Here is a 12,034-nt window from a genome sequence, read left to right on the forward strand (position 1 = left end):
TGCAGGTCTCCCTCTTGTTTGTGGGTTTCCCACACTCCATATTTGCCAAATAAGGAGGTAATTGATGAGTAGGCAAATACCTTTGTATCTCCTATTTTCGTTTCAAGCTTTAAAAACACCTGGCCAGGTTGACTAAACTCATCTTCTCAATCATCCTTGAGGTCAAGGGACTTGGGTTTCTGGTCAAGAGTCAGAGCCCATGTTGGGAAGCGAAGTCAGGTCGTGTGGTGTAAAGCCTGCCTTCACTACATCGCAGGAAGCCAGCCTACTACTGTCTCAGCACAGAGCCTGCCGTGAGAGGGTCCAGTCGAATGCTCTGGGTCAGAATGGCTAGGGAAGTTCTGAGCCCCATTAGCCCAGTCTCCCATCCTGCATGTGCAACAGGAAGCACTTCACGCCTGGAAGAAACCACCTGGCCAGTGATTCAGGAAACACGGCCTGGGGACAAGTATGAGGAGCCATGGTCAATCTGGTCGAGTGACCACACAGCTAGCCATCATCTGAGTCCTCACGAGGACAGTGTTAGTCACGTACCGCGCTCTCTGGCAGGCGGCTGCCCAAGCCCCCTCCAGACGGAGCCTGGACTTGCATAGGGTGAAGCGATGTAGGGTGATCTCTCCAGAGGCGGGGGAGCTCCTTCACTCTGTCCCCTCTCACTGCCCCCTGCCCCCCAGCCCCCACTGTCTCCTGCAGCGCTGTGGGTTAGTTTCAGTGGTGGGCATCCCAGGTGCCTTTGACCGTGTTCCCGTCCTGCTGACTGAACTCAGAAAGGAAAACGGATTTGGCAGCTAGAGAGGCCGGCCTCCTCCCAGCGGCCCCCTCCCGGGAAGGATACCTCGGCCGGGACTGTGTCGGTCCGGCATGCCCACATTGTAGCTTGCGTGATGATGCTCTGCCTCCTTCCCCCTGCATCTCCCTGACTAATCTCCTCTCTGTTGTTGTTCATCTGTTTAGGTGGATACCCTTCGCCATGTTATCAGCCAGACAGGAGGATACAGTGACGGACTCGCAGCCAGTCAGATGTACAGTCCGCAGGGCATCAGTGTAAGAAAACAAGGCTCCCCCACCCCCTTTGTTTTTATTCTCTCATAACCAATTATTTCAAAGCCGTAGGGCTCGGAATGCCACTTAGTAGGACCTCTCTTAGCTTTACGGTCCCTTAGTTTCTCGTTTCCATATCGGCCACGCCGTCGGCGGCATTCTCCCCGCAAGAAAGTGACGACGGGCAGGGTGCACGCGGGCAGCTGGCGTCGAGGGCTGTCACACCCAATCAGTGTCCGCCTGGCACCTGCGGCCACTCGCGTGCAGCTGAGAGGCGCCTGCTGAACAGGTGACATGTAGCACAACAGCGGTCGGAAATGTCACCACGAGCCGGGGCCCGGGGACCCCGGGCAGGAAAACCGGTAGCCCAGATCCACTGCATCCAGGTCTGTGGTCCAAAAAAGCACCTTTCTCCAGTCTGGCTAAGGATGGAAACCAGAAAGAAATTAACGCCGAGGCTGGGGACGTGGAAGGGACGGGGAGGGGTGCCGGGACCCTCCTCTCGTTCTTGGGCGCGCTGGCGGCTTCTGACTAGCATGAAAATTCATAGCGACAAGCTGTGTCGCACAGAGTGAAATCGATCAGACAGACACAAGGAGAACCGAATGTAGATTTGGGACAGCAATCCAACTTGATTTCTCAGATCAATCGTCCGCTATCTCAGCAGCGGTGACAGCAAGCGAGGGCAAGAGGCAGCCTGGAAAAGGAGGCTGTTCTTTAGATCAGGGGTCATTTCCTGGGCTTTTAGAGGTCACAGGAGGCTCCAGTAGAACCATTCGCTCAGAACTATAGAAGAAAACTGTGGTTGATTGATGGTGATGATTTTGTTGTGGTTGTTTGTTTCTGGTGTTAGGATTCAAATGAATTGGGGATGGGATGAAGGAAAGGCAGGCATGACGTGTTAATGTCATCCTAGTCTATACTAATTGAGGTAGAGTGTGTGCAGTGGGGGAAGTGAGGGCTCCTTTGACCCTGCGTTGGTCAAATCAGACACGACTCAGGCGAGACTGGAAGGAATCAACAGAATGCCAACAGTTTCATCACAAGGACTGGTTGTGAGAATTAGGAATTCTTAGCCCATAAAGGAGAAGCTGTGGGTGGTATATAGTAGTTTTAGACACGTTATTTGTGAGGAAGATTAGATTGGTCATGAGTGATCTAAGCCGGGCAAGGACAGGAGCACTAAGTAGAAGATTCAGAGAAACCACATCTCACTTTGACCTTTGATGAGTCTTTCTCCCAGTCAGAGTCGTCCAGAGAAGGGATTGGCTGCCTCTGGAGGTCAAGAATGCCACGTCATCAGGGCGTTCAAACATGGCGTAGCCAGCGACTCGGTCAGGATGTCAGAGGAGACAGTCAAGTACCAGGTCATAAGTGTCTTGGTGACTTTTTAAGGCCCCGGCCAGTTAGGAGCGCTTTATTTTCTACCTTCTTTAGGCAGAATCCCCTCTGAATTTGTATGATATTTATCAAGTCCTTGTCTGGCAAGAGACGGAGGAGGGCAAAGCTAACCCCGTTGAATGGTACTCTGGGCAATCCTGTCACTTTTCCAGAAAGGATTTTCCAGAGCAGAGGCATTCTTCTCTTCTTGCGCTTATGCTAATTACAATTACTATGTTAATGGCTGGCTTGCTGGAAGCCTGCTTAGAAAAACACAAGATACTGTGGTGGAGAAGTATGTTCTCAAAAACGGACCCCAGACGAATGAGGTTGCTCTGTGCTTGTCGGGGGTGGGGGGAGAGGGGGGGAGGAGGCAGTTCAAGCACATACGAATTTACGCGTTTTCTGAGTCTTTTTGAGATACATCTTCTGTCTCAAAAGATTTTTCCAGAAAAAGCTTTGCTCTGTATAAGTGGAAGACAAGAACATGAGGAAAGTACCAGAGTGTGGGGAGGAGAATATGAGCTGCAGAAAGCCTGTGCGAGTAGGCGGGAAATGGGCTCACAGTTCCACCGTGTGGCATCCTCGCTTCCTAATTGGATAGTGTAGAAGAGGGTGGTGCTCAGACTCTGCGGGGGTCAACATGGACCCCTCTGATGCTATCGGATGGGCTGGGAATCATTTCTGAAAGATTGTAACCAGACATGTGCAGACAATTATGTCTGATTACATAAGGTCACCACAGAAACTGGGCTTGAAAATGCCACTCTCAAGAGTCCCTCATTGTGTGTGCAGTTCTTTTCCCCTGGGAACTGTGTTTATTTTATTTCTGGGTCTTTAATAAGCAGGGTAAATGATTCGAAGGCTGATCGTGATATGATACGTTCCTTGGGTGTCCATTTTAAATCTTTAAATTATGCCACCTGCAGGAGATAAAGCTTTTTAGAGCGAGCTGTATTTTTAGACAGTGGTGTACAACGCGGACGTGTGTGTATGTGAGGAGCCAGGCTCTGGCTTCCAGGAGAAGAAAGAGGGGCAAGGAGGGAGATGACAAGAGACAAGGGCAGGAATGAAAGGCCCGAGCCAAGAAATAAAAATAAACAATTCCTAAACCCAAGGCAGCAATGGAATTCCCAGCTGGACTCTGGATTGTGTTTCACTTGGTGGAGGACATTTTCTGGGCAGCCTTCATCTGCTTCCCCTGGCTGGGTTTTCATAGCACCCATATCTTATCCAACCAGTGTCTATTTTAAATCCCGTGAAGTTCAGACCACTTCCTCGCCTTTCACTGAGCCCACGTGGTGAAGGCGTGGAAGGTCGGGAGATGCTGGGAGACTCCGGGCCTGGTTGCTCCCGTGTGACCATGGGCAGGCATTGTACCTCTCTTCCGTAAAACGGGGCCAGTAGTTCCCACACTTTATTAATACCCCAAGGGCTGCTTTAGGGAAAATGAGAAAATAAGTAGGAAGAGGCTTGGCAAAGCAGAAATGGTTCCACATGAATGCAGGATGAAATGTTACAAGCGATAACTTTCTAATTTGACCTTTTTTTCTCCTCTTGTGTGAGCGGTTTTCGCAGTAGGCGGTTCCTAGTGAGGATTGGTTAGGACACGGTTGTCACTTTTTTTCTCTTCTGATGGAAAGATATGCTTTGGACATGGATGTAGAGTTGTGCAAGTCTTAAAACACCCCCTTCGTTAGCGGTGGTGAGCGTTAGATTATACATCCGTAAGTCCTTTGTGCTCTCAGATGACAATGGGCAGAGTACTTAGCAGGTTAGTGTGGCTCTGAGTAATGGAGGGAGGTTATTGCACTTCCTGTCAATCAGACAGACTTAAATCACTCAGTTCTCACGTTCATTCTCCTCTTTCCTTTCTCACTACCACTGTCCTAGTTCTAGAATAGTTCATCGGCTTGGCCATTGTGATCATTTTCTCATTACTGTTACTGACTTCAGGGTCTCCTTTCTCCTGCACACACCCTCTGAATTCGGCCATTCCTTCCCCAGAAATCACCAGCACCTGTCTGTTGCCTACCTAAGCAAGATCACACCCCAAGTCTGACACTCAGAGTCTCCCACACCCTGGTCCTGATCTACCTGCCCTTCTACCTCAACCCCCTGACATCCAGGCAAAATGTGAGTGCTGGGCAACATAGTCAGTTCATCCATACCTGGTTGCGCACATCCCCCTTACATTGCACCAGGCTGCCATCTACGTAAATGTCCTTCGTTCCTGTGCCACCTTCCCCATGCCTCCCCACTCTCAAAATCATACTTGTGCTCCAACAGCCAGTTCCTCCTGGCTGCCCAGGTTATCCTCCTCAGCCCTTCTTCCCTGCTTCTCTCCGCTTTATCACACATTCTCTTGTATTACAGATACGTGAACAGACAAGACAGACTTAGTTGGTCTTCGTGTCCTCCGCTCCCATATATTTCCTAAATATTTCCTCAATGCCTGTATTACTTGCTCAGAACATGTTGACTGATGACTAAATCAGGTAGGAGAAGACAAGTCGCCACTGAATTTAGAAAGTGTATTTATTTAGTAACCAATAGCCACATCTTACATAACAGTAAAGTATCTGGAAATGATTTTTATTTTAAATGCTTTACTAACCCACAAATACATCATGTTTCTGATTCAAAAGGTTTCTTAAGTCTTCCTTTTTATATAAAAGATTTTATTTATGGGGACGCCTGGGTGGCTCAGTCGGTTAAGCGTCTGCCTTCGGCTCAGGTCATGATCCCAGGGCCCTGGGATCGAGTCCCGCATCGGGCCCCTTGCTCAGTGGGGAGCCTGCTTCTCCCTCTGCTGCTCTTCCTGCTTGTGCTCTCTCTTGCTATGTCAAATAAATAAATAAAATCTTAAAAAAATTAAAAAAATAATTTAAAAAAAGATTTTATTTATGTATTTATGAGAGAGAGAGAGAGTGGGGGCAGAGAGAATCCTGTAGAGACTCCCTGCTGAGCACAAAGCCCAACATGGGGCTCGATCCCATGACCCCAAGATCATGATCTGAGCTAAAACCAAGAATCAGACGCTCAACTGACTGCCACCCAGGTGCCCCAAGTCTTCCTTTTTATAAAAAATTTCTAAACTTTTTGGCCAGTGCAGATTCTCTGAGAATCCAATTCAAATCAGCATTAGATACATAAAGCTCTATAGTGGTGATATTGCCAAGAGGATGATCCCTTTGAATTCTGCAGAACTCCTCTTGTCCTAAAAGAATCCCTGTGTCAACACCTGTTTGTGGGATACCATCCATGTAGCCATATAACATTGTCTCCACCAGATGTGGGACTGGAACATCCACGGACAAACTTGTGGGAGGTAGAGGCAACTAGAAACTGGGAAACTTAAATCCTTCCCGTGCCTTTTCTTTTGATAAAGTCCCGTCAACACTGTATTTTTGCTTCATCTGTGAAATTTACCAGAGAAGCAAGCTCTAAATTCCCTTTCAGCTGGATAGTTCTAGAGTGGATATCTAGAGTTCTAGATCTAGATCTAGAGATCTACAAGTACAGTCTTTGGTTCTCAATTTCAGCTCCAGGGACGCCAGACTCAATCATAGACTGCACTCCCTAGAGAACTCTTTTGAGAGACTTAGCCTCTGGCCTTCCTTCTAGCCTGCCCCATTGCTTCCGCTCCTATTGTATCTTGAGGTCCTAAATGGGAAGGAGGAAGAGCTTTCCTTACGCCAACGTTTCCCGTTGAATTCTCAGAGATATGTGGTAGCAGAAAGCATTATTCTTCAGGGGCAAAGCACTTTATTTTTAATTATTTTCAAATGTGAGTTGAGGGAGTGCATTGACTCCAGCCAATCTTAAACATAAATAGAAACCCCTGTAAGATGTTTCTTATTCAAGAGTTTTAGTGAAGATGGAAATAAAGTGGTAGTGTTCTCTCTGAAAAGGCAGAGTGCCATCAACTTCAGTTTATGACAGAGGCATTTTGTCTGTGTTGCTCTGTGATAATTATAGGAGTGGAAAAATAGAGATGAAACTTTTAGCTTTGTAAACCATAGCATACGTAGTTTTGTTTTGGTTTGCTTTTCTCCTGTGTTAAGCCAAGGAGGGGGGGAAAGGACATTTATTAAGAAAATAAATAACCTATAAATCATTAGGATGAAAATAGCATCCTATTGAGGTGAACGCATTGTAGGTGCTTGGATATCAGAGAGTTACTTGGTAATACTTGGCTACGTGCCATCATTTTAATTTTTTCTTAACTACTTCTGAGAGACCTCCTTCCACTTAAAGTATATATTAATAAGATGTTGCCACGTGGAATTGTAGGACTGGGAAGTTAGAGTGATAATTAAAATTCATATGCAAATCTTTAAAAACTCATTTTAATTATATGAAGTTTTAATTCTTCTGTTTTGCCAAGTGGAATTTGAAATTTGAAGGTATGAAAATATATCCAGATATGCTCTCCAGTTAGCTTCCTTCAGGTGCCTCCCAGTGCCGCACCTGGGGACTTGTGAACAGCCCTCTGTAGGGGTAGAGGGAATGATGAGAATGACAGGTCTGAACATGGTGAACCAATATCTGGAGGGTTTGAAGGCAGCAGGAATGGTGTAGATGGACTCCTGCCTTCCAGAAGCTTCCAACCTGGCTTGCCTTTATGGCAGAGTCGAAAGAAAATGGGGGAAGCCCCTTTAGCTTCTTACTTGATGAGGCTTTTAAAACTTAATACCATACCAACTCAGCATTTGAGAACTGGAAAACATTTTATTTGAGCCCACAATAGTTGGAGAAGCAACAAAAGCTCAATATTGTAATTTCATATGTAATCCATTGTTTCTCCCCAGTGGCCAGGTGGAAGCCCTTCAAGGTACAGAAAACAAATGAGGCCACATCGTCCAATGGCATCTTGATACACTCAGGCATTCATGTGTTCATGTATTCATCCATCCACCCATCCATCCATCCATTCAATAAATAAGCCATCCATAGTATTTTTGACCTTGGGGAAGAAGGCGATGTCCTCTTATATCCAGGTCAGGTTGGGGAAGGCCTGGACCTGAGATGATGTAAAATCCTGATGCCAATCTGATTTTACAGCGCATGTTTTAGTTTTCAATCTTACTCAGTGCTTTGCGATCAGGTTTCCTGTTCTGGAAGACTCGAACGGGGAGCCAATCAACTCTGAAGCTTAGGAGGGAATCTGGAAGTGAGTTACACAGTAAAAGAGAGGAATTCAAGACCAACCAGCAGTAGTTGGAGAAATCTACCTTCCTCTCCCCACAAAAAGCCATACCGTGGGCTTACAAGAATACATATCCCTTTGTGGAGACTCCTTATCCCTTTGTAGAAGTAGTCACAAAGAATTTGGTTGATCTTAAACCTAGTGATGCGATCACTCCAGATGTGATCACATTCATAGTGCGTGTGTGGCTGTGCGTGTACATATGCATATCTGTTTCTGCTTTTTGCCCATGTGACTGTGGACAAATCACTTTCCCTTAATAGGACTCCGTTTCCTGCTGGCCTCATCCAGGATCATATTCTGCTTATGAAACATGGTGTTTTCCCATTTCTAGGAAACTACAACAGGAAGGGTAATAGTTCAAAGCTATAAATTAAAGAGAAATTTGTGTTCTTGAAGAGTCCCATCTGTGAGATGACAATTGTACATCATGCTGTTTTCACTGGTATTGATATTTTATAGCACCCTGCCCAGTTTGGCCCACATTTGGCCCTGCAGCCATGCTGTCCTTGGGCGTTCCAGACTCAAGTCAGTGCCGCCTTCTGCTCTATAAAGAAAAATTTCACAACCTCAAAAGGGCAGTTTGTTTTTGTAGTTGCTCCTGAAAGTGGTACGGCCCCTCTCGACCTCAGTAAATATTAAGCTAATGAAATCGGCTGAATTTAATTGTGGGAAACGTTGGCATCGATTTCTGCTGATGGCTTCTTGCCTTCTGGGAAGGAGTTCCATGTTCTTAGCTTGTTTTCAGATAACATGTTAGACCTCTGTCTTAGAAAATCCAGTTGTTATTTTTAAATTTGGTACTTTTTAAAAAACCATCTCTACTTAACCTCTGGCTCTATTTGAGTTTGGGGAAGTTCTTTTCCACATCTCTAAATGCAAAGTGTTTCTATTCTCCAGTTTGATGGAGAAGTAAGGCAGAAGGTGGGACTGATTTGAATCTGGAACAGCTGACCAGATAAGTAAATAAATGAGTAAATGCTTTATTAAACAAATGTTTATTGATGACCTAATATCTATCATGGGCCACACGGATGTCAATAAGACATGGTTTTGGCACTCAGTAGAGTCACAGAATGCTAGAAAGGCTGAGAGTTAGCTCATTCCGTCCCTGCTTCTCTGAAACAGAAGGTCTATACCACCCAATATAGCCAAAATAATATTATTTTAAAGAATTTGGGGAATGGCCATTGTGAGGAGTTTACATATATAATCCTATTCCTATCAACTAAAAATGTGAGTGGCTTAGAAACATGGATTGACGTTTGCCATTCTTTTAGAGACTTTACAAGTAACTGTGCCAAAAACTAGTCTTTCCTTGTAGAAGCATGCTGTCCGAAAGAACGTTTTACACTGATGGAAATGTTCTATTTTAGTGCTGGCCAATAAGTTAACCATTAGCCCCACATGGCTGTTGAGCACTTGAAATGTGACTAGTGTGACTGAAAAGCCAAATTTGTAACTGTATCTAATTTGAATTAACTGAAATTTTAAGAGCCACACATGGCGAGTCGCTGCCATGTTGTATAATGCAGTGCTAGATTCCCCGCCAAGCCACGTAGGGGCCACCAAACATGGGACGATCGTATTGACACTGTGACCACGCTGTGAAAACAGAGCCAACTTCCTAACACAGACCACAAGGAAACATGCTTTCTGCCTAAATCAGCCTTTCCTAAAGTAAATAGAACTCTTTATTAAAAAGTAACCGTGTACGAGAAGTTAACTGAGGTTAGCATAATCATATGCTTTAAACCATGAAAGAATATGGGGGAAGGTTTAAAATATAAATATATAAATGCCACATTTATTGTGGTTCTATTTGCAGTAATTGTCAACTCTGTCAGCCATCCATTCATCTAACCTAATAATTTTCAAGCCTAAGCTGGACATGTCTTTGAACTCATCTTGCACCCTTTCTTTACATCTAAAAACCGTGTGGAGCTTATAGGAGGTCCCATCTCTGTTTCAGATTTCCCAGGTGCCCCAGGGCCTTTGCTGGTAGCCACTGCTTAGCTGTTCCCTCCCCCCTGGCCTGCTAGCCTGTTCAAAGCCTGGCCGCGGATCAGCCACATCGGCATCACCTGGCAGCTTGTGAGCAATGCAAACTCTCAAGCCCCACCAAGACTGTTAAATCAGATACTGTGCTTTAACCAGATCCCCTGGTGATCTCTAAGCACATTCGTTTTGAGAAGCTTTGCTCTAGCAAGAAGCACATTTGAACGCTGCTTAGGGCTTACCTAAGAGAAGGAATTACGTTGTGTTGTTCTGGTTTGATTTTTTTTTTTGCAAGAAGGATACTACCTCTAAAAAAAATTTTTCCAACATTTTATTTTAAAGTTTTTCCAACATACAGAAGAGTTGGGAGAATTTCACAGTGAAACCACTGTGTCTACGTCCTACGATCTGGCATCCGTATTTCATCCTACGTCTGTCCATGTCTGTGTCCTTCTATCCATTGCCAGGCCAGCTTGCTTTTCTGATGCATTTCAAAGTAAATTGTAAAAGTAAATTGACAGCCGTACAGGTTTGCCTGACCAAACATTACTGGTATGGGGGTCATTAACTAGTGTGCAGTATTTGTTTACAGTTTTCTTTCTCTTCCAAAGTAAAATTTTGTGCAGTTAAGCATACAGATGGTTAAGTGTACGTTCTCTTGAGTTTTGACCAATGTAATGCACTTGTGAATAGTTTACTATCCTTCACCTTCTTGTGTCTACCCCTTTCTCATAGTTTACAAAAATAAAAACCAAGGTGAAGGAAGGACGGAGCACAAAGTTGGCCACAGAGTAGTCTGTCCTTTTATAGGCAGTTGGATATCCCCCCTCACCTCCCCGCCCCCCCCACTCACCCCCTCACTCGATCGGAGAGCCAGACTGCAAAAAAGTCCATCGCATATCAAATCAGATGTTTTATTCTACACTTGCCCTCGGTTCTGACTTGATATAACTGCTTTTAAAGGGACTTATGTTCCCTTTGCCATAATAAGAACTTTTGAAATACATAAAAATAGACACTAATGATATTTGAAAATCATAGTGGATTTCCTTACTTCGAAGATAGTACATCTCCCCCTCCTCCATCTTCTGTCTTTTTCTCCCTTTTCTTCTCTAGTTCCCTTTAGCTTAAAGTCCAGTTCTGAAGCCTCTCCCCCAAATTATATAAACCTGTTATTTTTCAAAGCCACACACTGGTCCAAAATTGTACTTTGTTCCTCCTTAGAGAAGTGATCTGTCGTGGGAGTGCGCAAGCCCATCTTCAGCCAACCCCGAGACTAAGGGGATAATCGAAGAGGGTCAGGTTCTAAGGAGAGAAGCACCAGGCCCCTCTCCTGCCAGAGCTGGGATTCATAGAGAGACCCAGTGTCATTGCTGAATACTCTGTGCCCTTTTCGAGAGGTAAGAGAGCAAAAGCACAGCCAACTTCATGTGTGAAGTTCGAGGCAAACCTGAGCTTCTACCAGCACCCACACTGAGAACACTGTAACAGTTAGTGTATATCCTAATACAGTCCAGTGTGGGTTTTTTAAATCTTTTTTGGTAAGATTTATTTATTTGAGAGAGATAGAGAAAGAGAGGCGTGAGCAGGGGGAGGGACAGAGGGAGAGAGAGACTCTCCAGCGGACTCCCTGCTGAGTGTGGAGTCCGATGCGGGGCTTGATCTCACAGCCACGAGATCATGACCTGAGCCAAAATCAAGAGTTGGATGCTTAACCAACTGAGCCACCCAGGCTCCCCTAGTCCAGTGTTTTTGTTAACACTCTCTTCTCCATTTTATGGTTGAGAAAACAAGAGACTCAGAAATTAAGTAGTTTACTCAAGATCAAATAGCCAGAAAGGGATAGAGCCAGGATGTGGACCCAGCCAAGTCTGACTCCAAAGCCTCTGTTCTTTCCCTTTGTCCAGAGGGAGCCTTGAACCTCTGTTTCTTACGTTAAGTGAAGGGACTTGGTAAGAACCTTACACCAAGAGAATCTGTTATGTTTCCTAATAATAAATATTTTAGAGCCTGGCTGATAGGGAAAAGAACTGTGAGAACTCACTTATGACTATTACATTATGTATCCTTTTGGGGTGGCATATAGAGTGCTTAAGACCAGTGGGTTCTCTTCTTAAAATTAAATCTAAAAATTATATAGAAAGCCCTTCCCTGGATACAGCCTACACTACATCACTGTTGTGTTCTGTTTGGTTAACCACCTTATCCAAGGACCCAGTGATCATATGAGAGAGAGCAGAAATTTTAGATTCAGTGTCTCCTCGTGGAGAAATTTGGTGGTTCATTAAGATACACAGCAAGACTGTCTGAGGAGTCTATGTGTGAAGTCAAGAGAAATCCTTTTTTTTTTTTTTTTTTAATTTGGGGACAGAGAAATGGAAGAAGAGGAAAATTTTGCTTATT

The 12,034-nt window shown here is 44.9% G+C and overlaps 1 protein-coding gene across 3 annotated transcripts in view; it reads left to right on the plus strand.

Moving 5' to 3' along the window:
- PBX1 (PBX homeobox 1) overlaps window positions 1–12,034 on the plus strand; it is a 279,581-nt gene that overhangs the window by 248,319 nt on the left and 19,228 nt on the right. For all 3 annotated transcript variants that reach the window (XM_025892201.2, XM_025892202.2, XM_073884014.1), the window contains one exon: window positions 955–1,044. In XM_025892201.2, coding sequence (XP_025747986.1) covers window positions 955–1,044 — 90 coding nt within the window. The remainder of the gene's footprint in view (window positions 1–954; window positions 1,045–12,034) is intronic.

This window comes from Callorhinus ursinus, unplaced genomic scaffold (assembly GCF_003265705.2).
Source record: "Callorhinus ursinus isolate GAN/ISIS: 27379988/994484 unplaced genomic scaffold, GSC_fseal_2.0 scaffold54, whole genome shotgun sequence".
Taxonomy (NCBI): domain Eukaryota; kingdom Metazoa; phylum Chordata; class Mammalia; order Carnivora; family Otariidae; genus Callorhinus; species Callorhinus ursinus.